This window comes from Bos indicus x Bos taurus, chromosome 9, assembly GCF_003369695.1.
Source record: "Bos indicus x Bos taurus breed Angus x Brahman F1 hybrid chromosome 9, Bos_hybrid_MaternalHap_v2.0, whole genome shotgun sequence".
In the NCBI taxonomy this organism is placed as follows: domain Eukaryota; kingdom Metazoa; phylum Chordata; class Mammalia; order Artiodactyla; family Bovidae; genus Bos; species Bos indicus x Bos taurus.
In genome coordinates, this window is record NC_040084.1 from 72,439,007 (window position 1) to 72,466,205 (window position 27,199).

A 27,199-nucleotide genomic window follows, 5' to 3' on the forward strand; every position below is an offset into this window, starting at 1 on the left:
TGCTTGGAGAATGAGATTTGTGGATGAGGAAGGAGAAGGAAAAAGAGAAAGACAGGAGGGGTGAGAGAAGTAAGCAAGGGCCAGGTGTTGGTAAGCTTTACATGCAATACTAAGGAGTTAGGAATTTATTTTGAGAGCTATGATGAAACATTGAAGTGTTAAAAGTGCATTTACATCAAGCTCCAACATGTGTTCTAGAAAGTTCTTCCAGACTGCAATTTGGAGGATTCTGTGGTGTTAAAACTGGCCACAGGAAGCCAGTTTAATAGTGGCAGCAATTCTTCAGGGAAGAATGGAGGGGGCCTGAGCTAGGGAAGAGGCAGTGCAGGCATTCAGGAAGTAAGGAAAGTGGGAGCTAGAGCTATTTAGAAAATAGAATTGACAAAAAAAAAAAAAAAAAAAAAAACCCAAACCAAAGAATCTGACAAATATTAGCATGAAAATAAAGAACTCCACTTCCATTATCTGAAGTTCCTGCAATAATAGATGATGAGTATAAAATGCCCAGTGAGAAACCACAGCAGTTGCTAGAGAAGTGATGTGATATAATGGAAAGAGGATCTCAAATGCCACCAATTGATGTGGACCTTCTTATCTGTGTGACCATTGGAAAGTTACTTCATCTTTCTGATGCCCAGAATCCTTGTTGGTAAAGAAAAGCTAAGGACACCTACCTGCATTGCTGAACTATTAGACACAGGGAGAAAGAAATCATTGAACATTTTCTAAATTAAGTGCCATAAAAATGCTACCTGTACTTGTAAATATAATCAATCACTAAAAGGTAATTATTATAAGTCAGAATTTACTAAGAGTTGAAGAGGCATTTGTAGAAAGTAACCCATGCAGTTTCTAACATCTGGTTAAGTGTTATGGACCTCATGAAGCTGAGTAGGAAAAAAGTGTAGGATTTAGCTGAGTGTGGGTAAGGGTGAGGGATGGGCAACAATAAGACTTCTCAGATAGAAGAATGGTAAGACTGACAAGATGGAGGCCTAGGGTCTGTCTTCCTGAAATAACAGAGGTGATGAGTTATGCCAAGGAGTAAAGGGTATAAGGTATTAGGGATGCTGAATGTGTCCCAAATGTGGAGGACTTAAACCATCCAAAGCGGTCAGCTGACATTATAGTAAAATCTATACAAAAATATGGTTCCTAATATTATTTTATGCTCTGCTTCATAAGCCAACTAACAAAGATTTCCAATCTGGAAAAAAGATTTCCAATTTGGAAATAGTGTCTAGATATGTCTGTTTATTCTAGTCTCAGAGAAAGAATTAGGCCATTTCCTTCTGACAGGGTTTTGAAGCCTCTGGTAGCTTTGTGATTAGCAAAACTATGACTTTATTTTTGCCCTGTGGTAGGTGGGGATGAATAATGTAATTTAAACTAAAGCATATTAGCATCAGCTATTCTCAAGAGGGCCCAAATACCTCCGTTCTTCACAAAATGAAATACTTCTTTGAATTAAAAAAAAAAAAAAGTACATCAAGAAAACCAAACTACAACAGTAGATATCTGAAAGGATTTATTGTCACAAAGAAGGAACTCAGCTTCTAAGGCCAAGTTTGCTATTCTCTACAAGACTCTGGAGAAGTTCTGTCCTCTTTCACTGCCTTTTTTCCTCAAGAAAATCTCCACTGTAATCTGACTAAAGTGCAGAGATTTCTTAAAGGGATAGTCAAGGAGGTGAAAGGCAAGGAGGAGTGGATTTAGAGATGAGAGTGAAAAAGACTTTTTATTAAAGAGTCCAAAAGATAAGGTGATGGGGGTGGCTTGCACCAAAGCCCTGGAAATAAAGAGAAGGGGACTAAAAACAACAGTCGTTTTAGAGGTAAACCCAATAGTATGTGCTAATTAATTTATTGCATTGATGTTGGAAGAAAAGAAAGAGGAATATGTTTATGTTTCTGGTTGTAACAAATTAGTCTTTGGCAATTTCAGCTACTGAGCTGGGGGAAATTAGAGAAGGAATAAAATTAGATAGGAAGAAAAATCAAGAGTTCAATTTTTGGACATGATTAATTCAAGTTATCTGTGAGACATTTGAACAGGAATATTAAGTAGATAACTGGGAATAGGAATCAGGCATTTAGAGAACTGATCAATTTAAGAAAGACATATGGATTGAACTTAAAGCACAGGAATGAACAAATTGGTGTGTTCCAAGAGGGTGAGGAAGGGGAGAGAAAGGAGAGTGTATGGGAAAGCGAGAAAGATGGAGAATGAGAGGGAGAGAGAAAAGAGAAAGAGATGGTGAGAGAGAGATAGGCAAGTTAGCCAACCACAAAACCTGAACCACTCTCATATTCCCCCAGAATCCCATAGAATGGAGAGGAGGAGCCTGAAATGGAACTAAGAAATAGCCCAGAGGTAGGAGGACAGCCTGGTCAGCCCTGGGCCACGAGCATTTCATGCAAGAGTGGTCCACTGGGCTACATGCCAAGAAAGAGGAAGTTGAGATGATGGATAAATGTCCACATGACAAGAGAAATACAGAGTTCAGAGGGATGAAAATTCATTGCAATTCAAGTTTCTGAGCCTTTAATAAGAAATATTTTCATGAAGGGGAGTTGGAAAAGAATTTTAAAAGTCATCTGAATGTGCATGAGTTACAATGCGTTCTGATTTAGAATTTCAAATTCTTATCAAGTCTTGACTTGGCAATGCAAGACAGATTAGAAAGGAAAACCTGGCATTACATTCAGATCGAATGGCATTAATAACTGATTACACGTTGGACCTATGGGTTTAGGCATCTGTTCTTTCCTCAGTGCTTTGTGCACATATAGCTAAGGAAGCAGAGTAATTTGGTGTCATTTGATTTAATGAGATCTTGGGCAAATGAAATATCATTTCAGCAATGAAGCTGGACCACTGCAGTTGCTCTAGGGAGATGTATCCATAGAAGACAGATTAATTGTGTTCACTAGTTCTTAAGCCTCCAGAAGCATCTAAATAACTCAGTAAAAGTGTGAGCCTACTGACCATGCATACGTCTTTTGAGAAATGACCTTTAAGCAATAAAATCCAAAAGCAAAGTAGTCTGAGAGCAGCATACTTACAAGTAGACATACAAGTAAAATCACAACTTACACCATAACAGACAGTGTAGAAAGGCTAGAAAGGTAGGTCTCTAATTTTGAGGTCTGTCTTGATAATATCTAACATGCTTTGAGCACTTAGTAGATACTAGGCACTGAAGTCAAATGCTTTACACACATTATATCATTTAATTCTCACAACAGTTCTAAGAGGTAAGAGTTGTCATTAAAACCCATTTTACAGATAAGTCAATAGGCTTAGAACTTCCATCATTTGTCCAATATTACAAAGCTGGTAAGAATGCAGCTAAGAATCTGACTGATCCCTATTTTGTCTGATCCCTATTAGAAGGTCTTAATAGTTTTGTCCTATTAAAGTTTGGGAGTTTCTTTACTTTTTGGGCTTCCCTGGTGGCTCAGATGGTAAAGAATCCACCTGTAATGTGGGAGACCTGGGTTTGATCCCTGGGTTGGGAAGATCCCCTGGAGAAGGGCATGGCAACCTACTCCAGGATTCTTGCCTGGGGAATCCCCATGGACAGAGAAGCCTGGTGGGCTACAATCCATGGGGTCACAGAATCGGACATGACTGAGAGACTAAGCTACTTTTTAGTGTAATTCAGAATGTTCTGATTTTAGAAGTTTAGAGGTAGGACTTCCCTAGTGGCTCAGACTCCATGCTCCCAATGCAGGGGGTCTGAGTTCAACACCTGGTCACAGGGAACTAGATCCTGCATGCTGCAACTGAAGATCTTGCGTGTGCAATGAAGATCAAAGATCCCACATGCTGCAACTAAGACTTTATGCTGCCAAATGCATAAATAAAAAAAAATGTTTAGGGATAAACATCAATACAATTGGACACAATTTGGAAAAATTACACTATGACTCAATGGCACAAATAGAAATATTCAATAGGAGTAAAAGTAAATTGCCACTCTTTCCACTGAGAGGTGAAGTTTATGTTTCCATGTCTCCAATCTGAACTGGCCCTGTGACTTTCTTAATGAATCAAATGCAGTGGAAGTCACACTGTAGAACCTCCAAGTCTGGGCCTTATGAGATTGGCAGATTCCACTTTTCTCTTAGAATACATCCTCTCAGAAGCCAGTGGCCCTTTAAGAGGTTTGACCGTCTTAAGCCCATGATGCTGTGAGGAAAGTCAAGCTACATGAAGAGAGAGAGAGGCCAATAGAGGAGCAAGGAACTAGACATGAGAGTGAAGCTTTCTTGAACATTCCCGCACAGCCTAGCCACCAGCTGAACACAGCCCAGGAAAGGACCCAGCCAACATCATGGAACGGACCCACTCATGACTCTAATGAGTCAACCTGAATTCCTAATCCATAGGATAATAAGCCAAAAAAAAAAAAAAAGAAGAAGAAGAAGAAGTGGTGGTGGGGGGGGGATGTTTTCAGCATTCAATTTGGGGTATTTTTTGAGGGGGGTTATTTTGTTATGCAACAATAGACAACATAAATATAGTACACTTTGGGGGAAGAAAAGTATACTCTTTTTTGGTGGGACAGAGAGTAAACATTCCTACAGTTTTACTTTGAGTCCCAGTGGCTTACGTAGGACAGCCAAGATGATAAACCCATTAACTCTGTGGTCCAGTGGTTAATTTCATTAGGTCTGAAGCAAGCAGCATTTTCAAGAAGAAAAACTCAGCAGAGAAGCACTTCATAGTTTAGAACTACATTTTCTTCTATGTATGCTGTGTATCATAATAGTGATGCATCTGTGTAATCATTATCCACTTTTTTAATAGTTGGAACTCATCCTTGATAGGTCCTTTTTGCTTTTTTCTTTATATTATATATACCATCTATCTTGATTTAGAGACCATCTGAGGCAGGTTACAGTGAAAACAACAGAATTAAAAGAAAAACACAAGCTCAAAACCAACTTCAGCAACTGAGAAGTCATTTCTGAAGATTTGTCTAATTTTTTCACTGAAATTTACCTTTAAATTTAGCTTTGAGTTTCTTGGCAACTGAGGCAAACCTGTGGGATTATATCATGCTAACTGTGATTTCTTTCAGAAAAGAAGAATCTTTCGCCTACTGCTAAATTATAAGGGCAATTTATTATGTGGATCTCTTCACAGGGAACAGTAAATGATAGGAAAAAAAAAAAAAAAGCTTCCAAAGAAATGTCATTTAGAATACAAATGTGTCTCAGACACGGAGTGTTCACATATGCCTCCATTTAAAGCAGAATTAAATATAAGGGACTTTTCATTTCAATAGGGATTTTAAGATTAACTCCTCTCTCCCATTATCAGAATTTCATAATATCCTATCTTTTTATTTGTTTCAATTTATTTTTGAATAAATAAATTGGATTTATTGATAACCCTCCCAGTCCCAAGGATTTATTGATAACCCTCCCAGTGCCAAGCCCTGAGGGTATAATTGGAAGCAAAAGAGAAAGAAGGTCCTTGTCCTCAAAGAGATCATAGTTCAGAAAAGTGAAAGTGAAAGTGAAAGTAAAGTCGCTCAGTCATGTCCGACTCTGTGACCCCATGGACTGTAACCTACGAGGTTCTTCCATCCATGGAATTTTCCAGGTAAGAGTACTGGAGTGGGTTGCCATTTCCTTTTCCAGGGGATCTTCCCAACCCAGGGATTGAACCTGGGTCTCCTGCATTGCAAGCAGATGCTTTTACCCTTTGAGCCATAGTCCAGGAGGATATTAATTAATGTTAAGGATGTTAATTAAATAGCTATACCAATATGTGATTACAAATTTACAAGTGCCATAATAAAAAGTACAAGGCATTATAAACAGTATATACCAGAGAGATGTGATCCAAGTTCCTGAGGATGGGGTAAGATAGGGAGACTGAAGGTAAATATTTCTTTTTTTCTTATTTTTAATTGAAGTATAGTTGGTTTACAGTGTTGTGATAGTTTAAGTGTACAGTAAAGTGATTCAGTTATATATAATTTTTTAGATTCTTTTCCCTTACAGATTATTACAAGATAATTGAGTTTAGTTCCCTGTGCTATATAGTAGGTACTTGTTAAAGGAAGATATAATCTTTATATCTGCATTCCTACCATAATGCCTAACACATATAGGTGTTCAATTCATGTTGGCTGTTGATGATGATAATACAAAAAACAAAATGGGGGTCGTTTCAACACTAATTCTGAACCTGTTATTTGAAAGATACTGACTTTAGAAAGAAAGACAATTTTCTTTGCTAGGAATTTTCATTGTCCTGATTTTTGGAAAAGAATAAAATACATAAGGCAAGAGCTGTCAAGATATCAGATTTAAAAATTCCATCTCATTGAGATTAGGTCCAAGGGTTACTTTCAGATGACTGATTTAATGTTTCCTTTGTCCTAGAAGACTAATTATCAGCAATGGCTTCAGCATCTTATGAGTGGCAAGGTGAGAAGGTGTGGGCCCTTTTACGTAGAAACTGACTAATGGACAAATAAATTAGATATGACTGCTTTGTCAAAGCTGATAAGCAAGGCCCTGTATATGGTAAGTGCCAAGTCCTGGTTCTTACTATGTAACATTTAATCTTTTAGGTTAAGTGTTGGAAGAGAAAGCAATTATATTGATATTCTTCGGAGAAATTAATTTACAGATCATTATTGTTTAGTTGCAAGCTCTTTGATGCTATATTAGACATCTTATCAGCCATCAAGCTCCTAAAGCTTTATTACATAATATTTAGCAGCATTTTTTTCTCTAAATTACTACTTACTTCTAACACATCCCCATATTTTTAAAAACATATTCTCATGTACCAGACCCCTGTATATAACCTGATACTCTCCAGTGTGATAGATTTCCTGCAATATTTTTTTCCTAGAATTTACAAATGATTTTGACAAAGTAAAAAAAATTATACCTTAGAGCCCATCCTGTTGGGATGTTCTCCATTTCACATATAACTGAAACTTTAATGATAAAGAAAAACTTTGGTCATGGGTTGAACTGTGTCCAGCTCCCAAATTATTATATTGAAATTCTAACCTTAGAACTTCAGAATGTGAACTTATTTGGAGATAGAGTCTTTACAAAGGTAACCAAGTTAAAATAAGGTGGGCCCTAATCCAACTTACTAATGTCCTTATAAAGGGCTTCCCAGGTGGAGATAGGGTAAAGAGTCCACTTGCCAATGCAGGAGATGCATCCCCTGGGGAAGGAAATGGCAACTCGCTCCAGTGTTCTTACCTGGAAAATGTCATGGACAGAGGAGCCTGGCAGGCTACAGTCCATGAGCTGCAAAGAGTCAGACACAACTGAGTGACTGAGCACACACACAATGTCCTTCTAAGAAGGGAAAATTTGGACAGATAAATACAGAGGGAAGATACAGGGAGAAGATGGCCATCCATAAGCACAGAAGAGAGGCCTGGAACAGACCCTTTCCTTGCAGCCCTTAGGAGGAACCAACTTTGCTGATCCCTTCCTCTGAAACTTTTAGCTTCCAGAACTGTGAGGCAATACAAATTCATTGCTTAAGCCACTCAGTTTGTGGTAGTTGGTTATGGCAGCCCTAAGAAACCGATACAATTCCATTTCCATGAAAATCAAAGATAGTTTCTGGAAGCTTTTCTTACTTCTCACCCAGAGATGAATTAGAAATTCTATAATCTACCTCCATGAATTAAGTGCCATAGATGTCTTTAATCATGGCAAACTAAGATCATGGCATCCAGTCCCATCACTTCATGGCAAATAGTTGGGGAAACAATGGAAACAGTGACAGACTTTATTTTCTTGGGCTCCAAATTCACTGCAGATGGTGACTGCAGCCATGAGATTAAAAGACACTTGCTCCCAGAAAAACAGCTATGACCAACCTGCTGCTGCTACTGCTGCTAAGTCGCTTCAGTCGTGTCCGACTCTGTGCAACTCCATAGACGGCAGCCCACCAAGCTCCCCCATTAGACAGCATATTAAAAAGCAGAGACATTACTTTGCCAACAAAGGTCCGTCTAGTCAAAGGTATGGTTTTTCCAGTAGTCATGTATGGCGGTGAGAGTTGGACTATACAGAAAGCTGAGTGCCAAAGAATTGATGCTTTTAAACTGTGGTGTTGAAAAGACTCTTGAGAGTCCCTTGGACTGCAAGGAGATCCAACCAGTCAATCCTAAAGAAAACCAGTCCTGAATGTTCACTAGAAAGATTGATGCTGAAGCTGAAACTTCAATGCTTTGGCCACGTGATGTGAAGAACTGACTCACTGGAAAAGACCCTGATGCTGGGAAAGATTGAAGGCAGGAGGAGAAGGGGACAACAGAGGATGAGATGGTTAGATGGCATCACCGACTTGATGAACATGAGTTTGAGCAAGCTCCAGGAGTGGAAGCCTGGCGTGCTGTAGTCCATGGGGTTGCAAAGAGTCAGACACGACTGAGCGACTACACTGAACTGACTAATGTCTTTGATATCTCTTAACTCCTTAAGCCTTGCAATTCCGCTAAACATATTCTTCAGTAAAACACTAATACTTCCCTGGTGGCTCAAACCGTAAAGCGTCTGCCTACAATGCGGGAAACCCGGGTTCAATCCCTGGGTCGGGAAGATCTCCTGGAGAAGGAAATGGCAACCTACTCCAGTATTCTTGCCTGGAAAATCCCATGGATGGTAGAACCTGGTAGGCTACAGTCCATGGGGTCGCAAAGAGTCAGACACGACTGAGCAACTTCACTCTCACTTTCAATATATTCATTCAGCTTTTCTTGTTATTACAAGGATATTAAAAAAATCATTTACATCTAACAGCATAAAAATACTAACCCAATCATCAAAATAGAATCCAGTTTCAAGTTCTGTGCTCAAATCTAGTTTGTACCAAGACTGACCAAACAAAAACATTGTTTCACTACCTGTGTTAGAGTATTTTAATTCATTAATGCCTTGCGTTCTAGTTCTTCTTCACTTTTATGGGTTGCCATGTCGGCACTATTTAAAGCAGTGAAAAATGGACACTAAGATTTTCTTTAAATTCTTTCTCATTATCAATGCCCTCTCTGTTTAACCGAGTATTGTTATTATAATTACACTTCATCTGCCCTCCCCAAACCCTTTTGTTTTTATTGATCCATTAAACATATATTATTGACATATGTTTACTACATATTATACTATTATGTACCAGACACTCAAGCAAAGCTCTGAATAAGACAGACAAAATCTCTGGGCTCAGGGAGTTTATATTCTAGGTTTCAGAGAAGCTATAAGAGACTCTAAAGAAAGTTCATTTTTAATGTCTTTACTTTCATTCTACTCCATTGTTTTGTAGCTTAGCTTTACTTGAATCTTTTTAACTATTCTAGAAGCTACATACTCAGTTTTCTTTCTTACACTTTTTTCCCCCCACAAATAACCCAAATTAGTACTAGTCTAGAAAGATTTAGGCTTCAAAGGATATTCAATTTTCAGAAAAAGCAATCTATAGAAAAGATATTTATGACTAGAAAACGTTGAAAATACATATTTTTACATATCGAACAATTTGATTTTTTTTCCTTCTCAGAATATTTTAAAGTTCGTTCCACAAAAATTTGAGTCTTAAAATGTTTTAACTATTTGGGGGCCCTTTTTACCTTGCTGTTTCTAGAAACTAATATCTTGGAGCTGTTAGGATCTTTGATACTGGCTGATTTCACTCTACCAGACTCGGAGGTGGCAAGATATTCCTGAAGCCACTGAATGAGAAGAACACAGGTTCCCTGTTTCCTGTGGAACACGAGTCTAGGGGTATTTTCTGTCAAGCTTTCCTCTCTTTGGCCTTGATGTGAGCCTGTCTTTCAGAGACAGGAGAGAAAGAGACGGAGGAAGGTGGAGGGAGAAAAGGAAAAAGAGAAAAGAAGAGGAGGGCTAGAGGAAGAGAAAAAGAAAAGAACCTTATGACTAGTCATCCCCCAAACAAAGGCATTTTGGGTGACTGCCCTGACATAGGAGGACAAAAGAGACCAAGGTGACCCCCGTGCTGTAAAAATAGCTCAGCGGACTCTTCCCAGAAAAATGTCACAGCAGGCTCTGGGAAGCAATTAGAGTAATATTTTGGCATCTTGCATCACCAGGGGAAGATTCTCCTGCCGTCCTAGTTACAGCCTTGATTTTCATTTCTCTTTGTTGTAAATACTTATGAAATCATTTCAGAATGCTGCGAAGAAATAGGTGTGAGAGAAAACAAACACTAATAGTAATCCTGTCCGCAAATGCCGGAGCCGCTGCAGAAGGAAGCCAAGGCAGCACCTAGCCCCCCTGGCTGTCTGCTCTCGCCATTGCCCTCCTCGTGCCTCCTTCTTCTCTTCCTCCTACACAGAAGCTTTCAAAATTTGCCAGCTCACTGTGTAGGCTGCCAGAGGAAGTTGGCTAATGGCTGGGGCCACCTGCCCTTGACCAAGGATCTGGGGAGGTGTCTGGCAGATGACTTTCTTGTTCCCAGCTCTGGCGGATGCATTGAGTCTAAGGACCTGGGCAGCCTGCTTTTCTGCTAGGAAGGGTTGGACTTCTGAAGGATGGGACTCTCCAGAGAAGTAGTGGCCACTGCTCCAGTTAAAGCCCTTTGAGAAACTGTATGCCCTGTGAACTTAGCCTTCTTCAACTCCATGCAAGGGATATACATCTTTACCCCATCATTGGTGAAGATTCTATGCTCCAAGCTAGGAACCAAGGTTCTAGTTAGCAGGTAGGAAACAGCATCCCATGTAAGCCAGGAGGCTTCTCCTTATCTGCCAGTGTTAAGAACATTGACTTCAGGAATTTCCTGGTGGTCCAATGGTTAAGACTGAGCATTTTCACTGTTGTGGCCTGGGGTTCAATCCCTGGTCAGGTAACTAAGATCCCACAAGCTTCGAGGCACGGCCAGGGCGGGGGCGGGGGTGGGGGGAGTATTGCTTAACTGTTTGGATTATCTAGTGTGCATAAAAATACATCACACTTTAAAAAAGATAACATCATGATATTTCCTTTAATAAAAAACTATCTTTAGCTTCACTTAAATTACTGATTAAGCTTTTCTATCCATTCAGTTCCTATCAGTTCTTCCCCTTACACTTCTAAAACTATCTTTAGCATCACTTAAATTACTGATTAAGCTTTTCTATCCATTCAGTTCTTATCAGTTCTTCCCCTTACACTTCTATAATCAGAAATCTCCAAATGAGGGCATGTGTTTCAGTGACTCGCCATGCTCTGTTTTAGATTTGCTTTATCTTGTTAAGCATTTATAGATCATAAGATATGGGTGCACTCAGAATGTCTCTTACAACAGTTTATGTGTACTTGTTCTCCAAAAAGTGGAACTTTTAAGGAACTCACTTTCCTTTCACAAGATTTTCTAAGCATTGTGTCAGAATGAGAGCCTAACTATCCAGGGCTTTCTTGAGAACTGCCAAAGTGACAAATATCTGCTACTCCTTACCTGTGTACTGTGCTACTGAAGAGTCATCCCCCAGCACAACCAAACCTAACCAGTCCCTGCTCCAGTCCAAACCCCCTAAGACTCACTGTGCAAAGCAGGAAAGACCTCTTGACTTCAAAGTTCTCTTCACACTAAGGGGCTCCTAAGATCACTTTGAAAAATGAGGAAAAACCATAATAACTGGGAAGGTGCTTTAAGGATTCTAGGTAAGAGAATATACAATGCGTAACATATACTGTTGAAGTCAGTGATTTATATTAATATAAAATCAAAAGAGAGTAATGAATCATGACTGTGTCTGTCTTGTTTGTCCTGACAAGGAAATCATTACAGAAAAGAAGTTGTGGTGTGAGCACTGATCATAAAATGAGCTGAGTTCAAGGTTCCTTGCCAGCTGCTAAGTGTAGTGACAACTTGTCTTTGAGTTGGATTTAAGTTATTTTTCAAAGTCCTCACATATAATATCCACATCTAAACACAGAATTAAAATGCATTACCTTCCTAAGCCATTCATCTATCTCAAGACAGAAACAGGAGGACAAGGCAACCACTTAGGGATCACTTAATACAAGGATTCATTGATTTACTTGATTCATACGTTCATTTAACAAATATGGTTTGACTAGTTAGAAATATAGAAGTGGTTGAGATGGCAAAGAATCTGCCTGCAATGCAGGAGACCCAGATTTGATTCCTAGGTTGGGAAGATCCTCTGTAGAAGGGAATGGCTACCTACTCCATTATTCTTGCCTGGAGAGGTCCATGGACAGAGGAGCCTGATGGGCTACAGTCCACTGGGTCATGAAGAGTCAGACATGACTGAGTAACTAACACACGCACACACAGGAGGGGATACAGAGAACAAGGTAACGGGTTCTCTATCCTTAAGGACCTTCCTGCCCTATGGGAGCTCCAGGTGGGTCCTGGGTTACAGCACAGGGTGACTGCAGTTGTGTTCTATGCCCTCGAGTGCACACAGGGGTGACTCAAATGGCTCAGACTTTAGCTACTTCTGAAGACAGTACAGTAGAAGCCATTGAAATCTCCACTGTGGTTTCAGGAAAGTGAAAGCGAAGTCGCTCAGTCGTGTCCGACTCTTTGTGACCCTATGGACTGCAGCCTACCAGGCTTCTCCGTTCATGGGATTTTCCAGGCAAGAGTACCGGAGTGGGTTGCCTTTTCCTTCTCCAGGGGATCTTCACGACCCAAGGATCGAACCCAGGTCTCCCTCATTGCGGGCAGACGCTTTACCCTCTGAGCCACCAGGAGTTCAAGAAGTATAATTAAATATATTTTGGATAAATCCAAGACAGACTTCTGATTCCTACTGTCTTCCAGTGGAAGGTCATTCCAGGAGTCCAGTGGGAGATGTCATTCACCACAGCTGTGACCACCACGATCTCCCCACTTCCCTCCACCCCACATAATCCTCTCTGGATGGAATTTACATCCCTACAGAGGTGATTGCCTCACTGTCATTTACTGCAGTGGCTTCAATGGAAATACTGGTGGTGCTAAAGCTGACTGCCTGAATTTGGATTCTGGCTATACCTCTTTCTAGCACCATGACCTTGGACTGCTTACTCCTCTGATTCAGATTCTTTGGTTGTGAAATGGGAATAATGGAGTGATTGTGACAATTATACCAGTAAAGTGTTATACTAGCGAGGCTTGACCCTTAGGAAACATTCAGTAAACGCTAGCCCCCTGAGAAGACGTAAAGAGCTTTCCATAAGAAAATGACTTTTATTATCATTCCAGTTCAGCTGCTTTCAGGAGTTGAAGGACACAGAAGCCTGGCATGCTGCAGTCCATGGAGTCAAAAAGGGTCAGACATGACTTAGCGACTGAAGAGCAACAAATAGAACAGTCAAAGGAAGTAAAATATAAAGGGATGAAGTTTTAGAAACAGTGGTGTAGAATAACCACTTCAGAGGAGGTTGATCTCATGTCTCTGCTTCACTAGAAGAAACATAATAACTAGCCTGAAACCCTTTGCTTTATTCCCCATCATTTTTAGAGAAAGGAGGAAGCTAGGGCCATCAGACCTCTTCAAGTCTCTTTCGACCACACTGGATTGTCTAACATCACAGATAGGATGTGCAGTGGTGAAGGATACAGACTTTGCAGCCATATGCTTTGATCCAACCCCTGACTCTCCCACAAACTAGCTGTATGATGTAGGATTACTCCCTCTACCTCGGCCCATGACACTTCTTCATCTACCATATTGGGATAACAATAGTATCTCCCATAGACTTTTCATGTTTGAGAAATTAAATGTGTAACATACTTCGGCCTCTTAGAGCAGTGGTCAACAATATTAGGGCTGTGTAAGTATGGTGGTGGTCAGTCTCTCAGTCGTGTCTGACTCTTTGTGACCCCATGAACTGTAACCCGCCAGGCTCCTCTTTCCATGGGATTTTTCAAACAAGAATACTCAAGTGGGTTACCATTTCTTACTCCAGAGGATCTTCCTGACCTAGGGATCAAATTCTGGTCTCCTGCATCTTCGGCATTGAACTCGAATTCTTTACCGCTGAGCCACTGGGGTAAGCATAAGTGATGGTCATTATAAAACAAAGAATAATGCAAGATTGATTGTTCAAATGCACAAAATCATGATATACTGAGTCAAAACAAGTTCAAAAGAAGTGTCTTGTCAAAATTGGTGGTCACGAGGCAGTTAGTACTAGGAAGATGAACTAGATTTTGTCCCTACTATATTTCTTAAAGAATGAATGAATGAGGCCTGAAGCACTGAACCAGTTTGAGAGCATAAAAAAAAGAAAAAAAGACACTTGATCTGGAAGTGAAAAGCCTACCTGTGAGGAGTGGCTTAGCCCCATTTTAGTTGAGTAAGTGATTGACCTGTCAAGCACTGTTTCTACATCTTTAAAATAGGTAGGTCAATGAAAGAGTTTCTAAGGTGCGTATTCCAAATCCAAAATTCCATCCTGCCTAGTTATCCTCTGAAATGTTATGAAAGATAATGTGATTCTGTCTTTAGAAGTCTTAAAAAGATCCTGATGCTGGGAAGGATTGAAGGCAGGAGGAGAAGGGGATGACAGAGGATGAGACGGTTAGATGGCATTACCGACTTGATGAACATGAGTTTGAGCAAGTTCCGGGAGTTGATGAAGGACAAGGAATCCTGGCTTGCTGAAGTCTGTGGGGTCACAGTCAGACATGACTGAGCGACTGAACTGAACTGATTTACATACCTAAGGAATTTCCAAAATGGGTTATCAAGTTGAAGATAATATCATTTTTGGTGTTTTCTGAGTCATAACGCAGGCTTTCCTGATGGCGCAGATGGTAAAGTATCTGCCTGCAACGCAGGAAACCCAGGTTCAATCTCTGAGTTGGGAAGATCCCCTAAAGAAGGGAATGGCTACCCACTCCAATATTCTTGCCTGGAGAATTAAGTAGACAAAGGAGCCTGGCAGGCTACAGTCCATGCAAGAATCTGAACCATGAACAAATCTTTAAATCCATGAAAATGGATTATCTTTAGCAAACCCTATACCTTTTAAAGCTCTTAGATTTTGACAATAAAACTGATAAGGACATTTTTCCATTTATCTTAAATGAATTTTTCAGAGATTCTAAGAGTAAAGAATAATCCATAGGCATTTAATGTTAACTTATCATTAACACATACCGAATGGAAGTAGAATTCTTACCGAGTTTAGCTTAGCTATTCTCAACTAAATGAAATTAAGCTGATTTAGTTGAGCTTTTAAGACATGGCGGTGGCAAGCATAAATCCAAAGGATTTGGGGGAACTAGCACCAGGACTGCCTTTCTTTAGATTGTGTTCCTTGAGGCTGGGTTCCCCAGAGCTGCCTCAGTCATGACTGAGGGTTGGAAAGAAGCTTCGAGAGAGTCAGCTGAAGACTAGTTCCCTTTGTAGGTTTTATAAATTGCATAATGGCATAAAATTTTTACTTGGGGAGAAAAAAAGATTCTGTTATGGAAGAAAAAAGGGGGTGGGAATGTGATTCAAAAACAGAAAGTCTGGATTAAGAATATGGGCTTTGGGTCAAGGAAAATCAAAAATTTGGCTCTGCTACTTTTTAGTTAAGTGATATTGGGTTGGTTGTTTAATCTCTCTTAAGCCATGCTTTGCACATTTAATGTTTTCTTACTTCACAGGATGACTCTGAGGATTTCATGAGCTAATACGTATAAAGCACTTGACCCATAACTTCTAGAACATAGCAAGCTCTCAATAAATGGTGCTACACTTATTCTTCTAAATGAATCACAGGGTGGATCATTCTGCCTTCCCTTTTGGCGACCTTCTTAGGCTTCTTGTGAAATATCTCAGAGGCGTAGGAAGCACTAGTTAAGCTTTCTGCCATCAAAATTTGGGTCCAAACCTCCATGTTTTTAGTAAGCCCTAAAAAACCCATGTTTTTAGTAAGCCCTAAAAAATCTATGGGTTTTTTCCAAGATCTATTCATGGTTTAATGTGGGCATTGGACAAAGGTTCATTTTGTAAGACTGTCTAAGTAGGTTAAAAATAAAATATGCAGAAATCTGTGGAACTTCAACAATAGAATATAAGAAAAATGGATTATTCTTAGCTGAGAACAAAGGCATTCTAGTATATAAATATGCATACAGATGCATAGAGAAGATCTGGGAAAGATAGATGTCAACATTTACCTCTAGATAAGAAAGGCAGAGGGATTTACCTGGGTATTATCTTAATGTTTTACGCATTTATTTACATATCAGCTGTGTACTTAAAGACCCCAAACAAACAAAGGAATAAAAAAGCAAAACCTATAGCAAAGTCATGGTACAGACTGAAATGAACTTTCAGAAATGATAATGTATGGACAAGAATCAAAGACTTTATCCCTTAGGGCCCTCCGTGATTTGACACAAAGGCATATTCTGCTGTTTTGTCCTTGAAGAGTAAGAACATCGAGAGGGGAGGTTTCTGATACTATCTCCAGAAAATGATAGATCCAGATTCAAAGGTAGATGAAGCTGCGGGGTTGGATGGGTGTGTGCATGCTAAATCGCTTCAGTCATGTCTGACTCTTTGGGACCCCATGGACTGTAGCCCACCAGCCTCCTCTGTCCATGGGATTCTCCAGGCAAAAATACTGGAGTGGGTTGCCAGGCTCTCCTCCAGGAGATCTTCCTGACGGAGGGATAGAACCCACGTCTCTTAGGTCTCCTACATATCTTGGTTTCATGTTCTTTCTCTCTGCAAGCACTCAGGTTAGACATCAGTACCCTGGCTAGTTCTTTGCAAAATGCAAGGTCTACAGAGGCAGCAACTGAAGGCTACTGTTAAATTCTGCTTTTAAGCAAAAAAGAAACTAGATAGTAAATTAACAGTTATTATAGCACATTTTGATAGCAAAGAAAATAAGAGAAAACTTAAAATCTACTTGACAGTTACTCAGTTGATTAAATATATCTGATTGAGAAGTATTAAAGTAAATAAATAAACACAAACCAAAAACCAACCAACCAAAAAAAATCACCGTCACTGTCCCCTTAGTACCACCAATCAATTAATTAAATGAGAGTAAAGAGTTTAATTCATTCATTTAGTTAATTAATTAAATGAGAGTAAAGAGTTTAAATACTGAGTTATGAGCTATGGCATTTTTTATTTATTATCAAAACACTTGTTTACTGTGTTGGAAATTGTTTTTTACAAAGTGCTCTTTCCTTGGAAAGAAATATCTTGGCTACAGGGAAAAATGAAGAAACATGGTGGACTCTGAGAAGTGGCACTGCCTTGCTCCAATTCAACTTGAGTCTCCTCCAGCGGGAGACCTCCTTGCCAGGTGCTGAGGCCTCAGGTGCTGAGGCCTCCGGTGCAGAAGCCAGGACAACGTGGGTTTTGCTTTGGTTTTAATGAATATGTTTTGACCCATGGACTTTAGGGAAGGTTTAGCTCGACTGATGGGAATTCAGTCACAGGTGTGTGGGAAACTGTGTTGGCCCTCTGACCTGGACTGACATGCTGTTCCCAGCCCTGCCTTCCCAGCTTGCCCACTTGGTGCAGGACATAGTCCAGCCCAGTGTGTAGTTCACTGTGTTCTGTTGGTGGTTTAAGTGAAGGGCTGTGTTTCCGGAGCAGCACATGGAAGACCTGAATGAAGGAACCGGGAATGAATGAAGAGAATCATTTTGATGGAATTGCCCTAGGGTATCAAATAGACCAGGGCAGCTGGGGGCTGGAGGAAGCTGCTGTTGCTTAAGAAACTCTCCACAAGAATGTCAGTCATCAGTTGCTTAACAATCATTCATTTCTTACCTCTCACTTATGTATAAATTTGCAGATTTACGCAGACCACCAGTGGGACCATTACAATGAACTGAGTTTACTGTGAAACACAAGGAAAGCCCCCTCCCTTTTCTTTGCTCATTTACAAGCAATGTATCATTAACGTCCTGAACAGAAGAACAAGAATTTAAGAAATAAAAGTATACAGCAGCATAACCCCATATTATCACTTGAATTCACACTGCCCATGAAAAGAAAGGCGGTTGTACCAAGTAAAATTGAGGCAACCTGAAATAGAGGATTTAAAATGCTGGACTCCATCAGTTCTCTGAAAGGTCATTCTAGTCCTTTGCTATTTTTACCATAGATAAGGACTCAGCAAGTTATTGGCCAGATGAATCTGGGAAGCTAGAAGCTGATGCTTCTGAGGCAGGAAGATGATAAAGCTGCACTTGAGACCAAGTGAATGAAAGGTGTGGGAAAAGTTGAAGCCTTCAAAGATAAGAGAGAGCGAGAGCGCACCACGGAATTAGTCCCCAACCAAATTAACTAGCCGATAACTGTACCCAGGCTAATTCTCTTTGAAACTGTTTGTAATCTTGTGGCTTTGGTTGGGAAATTCCCATTCCCAGCTCTAAACCATCCTTAGGACATCTCAGCCCAACCCCCTCCTCCCAAAGCAACTCTGCCTAGGTGCCCCCACCCTCAAATCTGCATCAAGGCAGGTCTATTTCCCAGCTGGACAACTGCGACCAGACACACACGACTTCCATTTGGGGCTTTGCCACCGAAACTCGGGCTTACCTCCGGCAAGCAATCAAAGGCATTTCAGACAAGAGCAGAAAACAAAAGAAGCAAACAAAACCTGTCCTTACCCGTTTCTTAAAAAATTGGAAGGCTGAGCATTTCTTGACTGGGAATCCATTCATGTCTTTGTTTACCATTTTCCACGGTGGGGACTTCACGGTTAACAGATCCAGGGTGGCCCCCACCTGGTCAATGCATCTGGTTCCCGACTTGCCTCCTGGACTAGTTGACGAAGACCGAGCGGGATGGAGAATCCAGCGCGGCTTAGGTTTTCACTCACACATTCTGCAGCACCGGCTACTGCAGCAACCTCTCCCCGCTCTCAGTTTCCACCGACAGTGGCTCTTCTCTTTCCATCACTGCTCCGAAAGGCAGGCATCACCGCAACAGGACCCCAGGATGCCCCGGATTCCGAGTAGAGGCTCTGGCTGCTGCCCAGCAGGAGAAGGGCACCCTCTGCGCGCCCCCAGCTACCTGGCTGCTCTGCGGCGTGTGCACTGGGAGAGTCGCTCTGCTCCAGGTGATGCGCTTGTGGAGGCTGCCGGAGAGGAGAGCTGTTTTTGATTGTGCAAGTTCCAGTGGGAGCTAGCTGTAGTTAAGCAGCTGAGAGAAGGAGTAAGAAAGAGCAGAAGCCAGAGGAAAGGGGGGGTGGGGGGAGGAAGGGGGAGGGAGAGCCGCGCCAGAAAAGCAGAGGGAGAGGGAAAGCAGTGCTGGAAGACACAGCGATTCATGAATATCTGAGCAGCGCGGATGGAGAGTAGGCATCAGCGCAGGATGCACTGAAAAGCAGTTGACTCCCTTCGGGAGGTTTACTTTAATAGCTTTTTCCCCTTTTCTTTTTGTTGTTAGGATCCTTTAAATCAGATTTTCTTATAACATGCAGAATGTTTTAATTTTATGCTCATTGAAATTCTGTTGATACATATTCCTGCGGGCGGGGAGGGGACGGTTCTCAATGGAAATTTAATCAAATTTATTCCCGATCTGTCCAAATGTGGAGAAAAATAAAGTGTAACAATGGATGATCTCTCATTATGTAGAACCTTGCTAGTGTTCTCTTCCTACTTGTCATAATATAATAGGCAACTGTGAACATTAGTTTGTGTGTGTGTGTATGTGTGTATTTTCCACTAAAGGAATCTGTTTAAAAAAAGAACACAATGGGCATATATCCAAAGTGTCTTATGCAAAAAATACAAAGGGCATTACCAAAAAGTGTCACTGAATCCATTTAACAGAAAGGAGGACTCAAAATGAATAAGAGGGGAAAGCGTTTTCCCCCCATTAAGTGAAAATCTACCCTTCCTCATTTTTTACTCATGTTATTCTTTACAAATTAAATTCATTTTGAAGAGCCACGTAGTTTGTGTGTGGCCAATTTTTCCATGTTTACTTTTTCCTGTCGATATTTTATGGGGATTTTTAACAAAGTTGATAGCTAAATAGAGAGAGCAAAGAAAACAATCTTGGCATCCAATTGGGCACTGCTACATCAGTGTGTGGCTTTCTGCCAGTCAACTGACCTCATGGTGCCTCTCAGAAGGTGCCTCATCCATGAAATGGAGGCAGTCACTCCTTCGTTCATTCACTCATTTATTTACTTAGTCATTCACTTGTGTGCTGTGTCATTCCATGTATCTATTATATCCAAATGGAGCAAGTGTCCCCAGGATGTAGAGCCTTTTCAATGTCACCACAAAGGAATATAGTTAATAAATGAGGGAAAGGCACAATGTCTACTTGATAAAATGAATGGGCAGCTCATTAAAAGCGATATGCCTAACATTGTTAACATATTTATAAGACGGTCTGTGGCAAGGTTAACTGGGAAAGAGATGCACTGATTTCATTGAATTGGAATATACATCTTTAGAGCTAGACCAGGTTTGGTGGGGAATAACAATGAAATCTTGTTAGCTAAATGCTTTGAGATTTCCAAAAGAAAATGTAACACAACCACATGATGGTATTATAACTGAAGAAAAATAAGTGCTTTATTTTGGAGATATATGTTAAGTTGTGCAAGATGCAAGGAGTATATTATTTAAACTCCAGCAGTGATAGCTTTTGGGGGTTCTTCTAAAGAGTTCATTAAAACTCTGGTAGTTTGAAGAGAAATTTTTTTTTTTTTTTTGTCCCCATTAGGCAGTTTGTAGGACCTCAGTTCCCCTACCAGGGACTAAACCCAGGCCATGGCAGTGAAAGCACAAAATCCTAACCGCTAAGCAACCAGGGAACTCCCCAAAGAGAATTTTTGAGGCAGGTAGGAATGTCCTTTATCATGATGATGGGGTGGATTATATGATTATGCATTTGTCAAAATTTATCAGACTTTATATATGAAGGAAGAAAATGTTACTCTATATAAATTACAGTTCAATAAACCTGATTAAAATAAATCATGGCCATTCAAATCCTTTCCTGTTTCTCATACTGCCCCTTCCTTAAAAGTATTTTAAGAGATAGTAATTGAATTTGAGTGATATGCAAAAGAAGGCCTCTCTAAGACCCTGTTGGAAGTGGGAACTAGGGACCTTGCCTTGATTCCACACTGATACAGCACACATACTGGTTTTAAGTGCACTGTACATTTATTTGGAGTGAAAAGGGAAGGTTGATAGAAACCATAGAGGAGGTGAGGATAAAGCTAAATCCTATGCCTCCTCACCACTATATGCCACCCCTGTGGAGCTGCTACGCTGTCCTGAGTCTATGTTAGATCCTGTGGTAAGTCCTGTGAATGCAAATATCCTAATGAAGTCACAGCCCACTAAAGAAACACATATTGTTGAAAGAATGATATATTATTGTGTGTTAGAAATAACATATATTATGCAATATATACTGTTGTTTTTCAGTCACCAAGGCATGTCTGGCACTTTGTGACCCCATGGATTGCAGCATACCAGGCCTCCCTGTCCCTCACCATCTCTCAGAGTTTGGCCAAGTTCATGTCCATTGAATCAGTGATGCCATCCAACCATTTTATCCTCTGTTGCCATCTTCTCTTTCTGCCTTTATATTTTATATAATCAGAATGATATAAATTATATATGATTCTATATGTACAAGTGTTAACTTCACCTTGGTTTGGAGGGGTGGCTGAGTGGTTTAGAGAGGAAGGCCTGGGAAGTTTTCCTCAAAGTTAGTTCAGAACTTTAAAGAATAAGTAGAGGTTGGTCAGAGGTTGGTCTCTTTCTCCCTGGTCAGAAGGAGAAGCAAAGGGCAGGGGTTCTGACCAGATCAGGTAGCCCATTATTTGAGATGATATTTTGATCATCTGTAATAATAGATAATGTGTTTAACTGTACTGTGTTGGCTTCTCAGGGAAAAGCAAGCATCTCTCATCTATTACCTCTCTTTTCATAAATAAAACTGCCTGCAGGTAGGCTCAGAGTGACTGCTCTTTATAAATTTCTCCTTTGCCAAGCTCATTAGTATCTACAAAGGACCATAGACTACCTCTTATGGTAGAACAGAAAATAACTCCTGGACTCTTACAACATCTTGCTTACATATTAAACTTGTTTCAATTTAAGTAATTTATTTTCTTACTTTTTTTTTTCATTGAACATGCTCATTCATTTCTGTAGCTTCAGCCTACACTATAGTGCCTGGACCATGCTAGGCATTCAATGAACGTTTTTTAAATGAATTGAAAAAAAAAACAAAAACACTGTGTAAAGCTAACATCAGTGACTCTGGCACCAGGCCGTTAGTAAGAATTGTTAAATATTTTTGAAATTCTTAAACCACAAAGTAAACTCCCGTCATTATTAATGTACTGAGCTCTAATTAGACCCAATGACCCTTAATTCTTCCCAGTTCTTTAAGATTCAATGACATTGAGACCCTGGGATGACACATCTTTTTTATTAAAAAACTCTCATGTTAAAAAGAATCTCTTAATCCTCTATTTGCTTTTTGGAATATATTTACTTTTCCTCTCAAGTATAATGTTTAGACTATAACACAAATAATAAAATAAAGCAAATAGGTAGGACTGACTACCAATATATAAAAGACATGGAGAGATTTGGAAGATCTGGTTACTAATCTCCCTTCCCTAATTGTATGACCTTGAATAAGTCCCTTCAATTCACTGAACATGTTTCTTCATCTGTAAAACAATAACAAAATGCATTATGTCTACCTCATAAGGCCTTAGAGAGACCTTAAATGCATCAATGCATATAAGTATCAATGCAAAAAATAAATTTCATTAATAGATAGTTGATTTACAATGTTATGTTAGTTTCAGGTATACAGCAAAGTGATCCAGCTATGCATGTATATACATATTCTTTTTCATATTCTGTTGCATTATAGGCTATTGCAAGATACTGAATATAGTTCCCTGTGCTATACAGTAAGTCTCTATTGGTTATCCATTTTATATATAAAAGTATGTATATTCTGGGGAAGGCAATGGCACCCCACTCCAGTACTCTTGCCTGGAAAATCCCATGGACGGAGGAGCCTGGTGGGCTGAAGTCCATGGGGTTGCTAGGAGTCGGACACGACTGAGCGACTTCACTTTCACTTTTCACTTTCATGCATTGGAGAAGGCAATGGCAACCCACTCCAGTGTTCTTGCCTGGAGAATCCCAGGGATGGCGGAGCCTGGTGGGCTGCCGTCTCTGGGGTCGCACAGAGTCGGACACGACTGATGGGACTTAGCAGTATGTATATTCTAATCCCAAACTCCTAATTTATCCTTCTCCTGCTTTCTCCTTTGGTAACCATCAGTTCATTTTCTATGTCTGTGAGTCTGTTTCTATTTTGTGTTTAAGTACATTTCTATTATTTTTTTTTTAGATTTCACATATAATTGATATCATATGATATCTCTCTCTCTTTCTGACTTACTTTACTTAATATGTTAATTTATAGGTCCATCCATGTTGCAGCAAAAGTATCAGATAATATGTATTAATAAAAAGGCCTTGTAAAATAATACCTAACTCGACATTTTTGGTTTTACTGAAGTAAGACAGGTATACTGCTGTAGTACTTTTTAGAAAGTTCGCGTTCCATAGACCAAATTGTTTTTGTGTCATAGGCTTAGTTACTAAATGGAATGTGAATTCTTTTTTTTCCCCCAAAGCAACCTGGAAAACATAAAAAATGATAAACAACAAAAGATCTGTCTAGTGACAAATGTCCCTAAGGAGAAAAGGACACAAATAGACCACATGATGAGAAACGTTTTACATTCCTATTTGACCCGGATGACTGGATCGTTTGCTTAAAACTCCAGCCATAGTGGTAGGTATGCAATTAGGAGTTAGGAGAGCCCACTGGGAATTATGGATTTATTTTTGTACGTAGGAAAGAATCTTTCTTTTAATTAGAATTCTTTGGTTTCACCAAATTAGTTTTCATTTAATTCGTGCATGTATCAAAGGATAAGTTACAAAAGAAAAATTAAGCCTTGAATATCAGTTCATGATATTTTTCTTTGAGAGAAAGAATTATGTACATAAGAAGAATCAATACCAGAATGGGTTCATGGAACTTTGCAGAATGGCATCCCTTTTGTAGATAAGAGACTAAGTAAGGCTAAAGTACTACAGCCTTAGAGTTGGTTTTCATTCTAACTATATTTACAAAAGAAAAAAAAGGCATGCAATTCAGAGATATACAGCTTCCTCACAGAGATAATATTTATCAACTATATTCCTCTAATTGGCAAAATGATCTAATTGGCAAATATATTTTCAATGTTATCTGATTTGACTATCTATTGAATGTCAAGTATATGCTAGTCATTCTAAGAAAAAGAACAATCTAATACAAAGACCTGTATTTGTCTTAGCAAATCTTACCTAATGATAATATTTAGTTCACATTTAAGGCACTTGACATTTTTTTTCATGGTATGGTTTTAGCCAGATCACCAAATAAACTGGACTTTTATTTATCTCTATTACCTGAAAGATTTTTAGATAGAATTGCAAAATTTAGTTCCTTAGTTCAAGAGACCCTGTAGCAACTGATTAAAAATTCAAGATACCTCCCTACATTTCTCTGTTATTTGCTTTTAACCTGGGCCTGCTCCCCTACACAGGAACCCACACACACATTGACCTCTCTTCCTTTGTTTTTTCTTTCATTGTTTCCACATAATAAAGATATCAAACATATTTATGAAGTAGCCTTTTCTGAAGTGAGGGTGTTAAAAAAATTGGCTCCTCCTTGTGACAATGTGACAACATGTAGCCCAAGGGGACAAATCTATTTGTTAGTAATTGCTCATTTGAATATTAGTGATAATTCATTCAACATAAACAGTGAATTTGCAGCTCTGCCAGATTTCACATTTATGCATCTATTTCTGCTCCCTCACTTAAATCATACAAGGGATTTAAAACCTACAAAGCTTGTTTATTTTAAAGAAGATATATTCCTTTGAACTCCCTTTAGACTTGATGATCCTTATTACAGTGATCTCTTTTTTCCTGAGTCAGGATGCTTTCAACAGGCAGCAAGACTTTGCCATTGTAAAAGTCTCATTGATGGAAACCTGGAGAACATACAAATTCAGACTTCTGTGTGCACATACGTGTACCTACTCAGGGGGAATGAATAGAGCAGGTCAGGAGAGCATTCTATAAAGGTCATTATCATCTGTGAATTAGATTGCCTTCTGAATGACTTTGAGAAATGAATTAGAAACTCTAGATGGTAATGGATTTTATAACCTTATTATTGGATGCAATTTTGGGCAGTGGGGAATATTTTTAGCAATGTCTCTCCTTTTTCTCTCAATATTCAACCTTTAAGATCAAGTTCAATATGACTCCTAAAAATGAGGTCAGAAGTTGTATTTTCAATTTGATTTGTCCAAAAGATGTTCATTAACCATTTCTCTATGGAGAGCACAAATGAACACTGGCTTGGAGGGTTGCTCTTGTCATTCATCTCGCCATGCTCTGTATATGATGCAATAGGCTACTGGGATTGGTATTGACTGAGAAGATGCTAGAGGGAAATTAGCAGCCTATAACAGAGTTATGTTTTCTCCATTTTACAGGCACTATCTTTGGCTTTTTCTCTAAGAGGTCCATGCAGTGAAAAATTGAATCAGCTTCTCAGATAATTCAAATCAAAAGGGTAAGTGATCTGGGTAGAGATCCAATGGTGGGAGTGGCCCCGGAAGAGACAAAGAACCAGGAGCCTCATATCTTAGTATCCTAGAAATTGCTGTGCCTTAGGGTGAATTGATCCCTGAATGGGATTGGCTTCAATTTGAAACTCTCTGAGTTTAACTGGGGTTTATCTCTTTTGTAAATTATGCTTATTTAAATTGAACACAATTTCATCTAGTTTGGCTTATTTTGTTTTCAAGGGAAATCAGACATCATGTATATAACGTCAACTCAAAACTATTAGAGTGGGAATAATAAACATTGAAATGAATGGGGTCTCCCCTCCAGTTAATATGGTTTAGTAGAATTAGCATGGCTTTGTATAGATGGACTGGAATTCTGCCTCTGAAACTTACTAGTTATGTGATTCCAGGCAAGCTAAAAATAAACATAATACTACTTAATTGGTTGGTTGTGAACATTAAAGGAGATATACACATATGTGTACATATTTCTATATCTATGTGTTTATATCTGCCTATGACAGTTTTAAAACATGGTTGCTAAAACTTCAATTTGCTCTCATTGACAGGTTGGATCTGGTTGATGACCCCTCGCTTTGAATCTGATTAGGCTTGTGTCTTCTTTAATCAATGTAACACAGTGAAAGTGCTGTTATGTGACTTCTGAGTTTAGGTCATAAAAGGTCAAATTGCTTTATTTTGTTCATTGCAACTGTCTTACTTTGAGTCCTGAGCCACTGTGTAAGAGGTTTGTGGCCTAAAGACCACAATGTGAGGAACCTCAAGCTGCATGAAGAAGCCAGGAGTAGGTTCTCTGGTTGACGGCCTCAATTGAGCCCAGCTTTCAAGTCAACCCAGCCCAGGAACCAGACATAAGAGATAATGTTTCAGATAATTCCAGCCCTGAAGTATTTGAATCATCTCAGCTGTTTGAAATTTTTCAGCTGAGCTCTCAGGCTTTGTGGAGCAGAGATAGCATTTATGAGCATAACAAAATGCTATTCATCTCTGAGTATATACTTCATAGATTTTAGGTGCAATGCTTAGTGTTTGGACATTTACAAAGAATAGTATTTCATCACAGCCAGTTCCTAGACTTGTAGAGTGTAACATACTGCTGCAAAGGACCCTAGAGATCTTTCAGTCAAACCCTTCATGTATAGATGATAATAGGGAGGCCCAGAGAGAGACTGACTTGCCCCAAGTTAATCACAGTTAGTGACTTCCCCATTTGAATCTAGCCAGTCACAGGAATATATGAAATCTGTACAAAAGAGAAGAGAGGGAGTTCCTTGGTGGTCCAGTGGCTAAGACACCATGCTCCTAATGCAGGGAGGCCCGGGTTTGATCCCCGGTCAGGGAACTAGATATGACAAGCTGCAACTAAAGATCCATGTGTCATAACTAAGACCCGATGCAGTCAAATAAATAATTTTTTTAAGAGAGAATAAAAAATATAGTAATATGTATCCATCAAGCAATAGGACAGCAAGTAATTGTTGATGATTCAATCATTTCTTAGGCACAGGGTTCAGGACAAAATATCAGTCACATTTCTTTAG

At 39.5% G+C, this 27,199-nt stretch overlaps 1 protein-coding gene and 1 long non-coding RNA gene across 2 annotated transcripts in view; one reads left to right on the top strand and one right to left on the bottom strand.

Moving 5' to 3' along the window:
* The window catches only part of SGK1 (serum/glucocorticoid regulated kinase 1), a 112,106-nt gene extending 93,200 nt beyond the window's left edge, over nucleotides 1-18,906 (bottom strand). The window contains exon 1 of the mRNA XM_027551614.1: nucleotides 18,592-18,906. Within this exon, the coding sequence (XP_027407415.1) occupies nucleotides 18,592-18,660 (69 nt within the window). The 5' untranslated portion in view covers nucleotides 18,661-18,906. The remainder of the gene's footprint in view (nucleotides 1-18,591) is intronic.
* A 50-nt stretch (nucleotides 18,907-18,956) lies between these two features.
* LOC113898451 lies at nucleotides 18,957-26,977 on the top strand. The gene is made up of 3 exons (XR_003512656.1): nucleotides 18,957-19,043; nucleotides 25,560-25,639; nucleotides 26,207-26,977. It is a non-coding gene; the product is annotated as an uncharacterized LOC113898451 (long non-coding RNA).
* The last annotated feature ends 222 nt before the right edge of the window (nucleotides 26,978-27,199 follow it).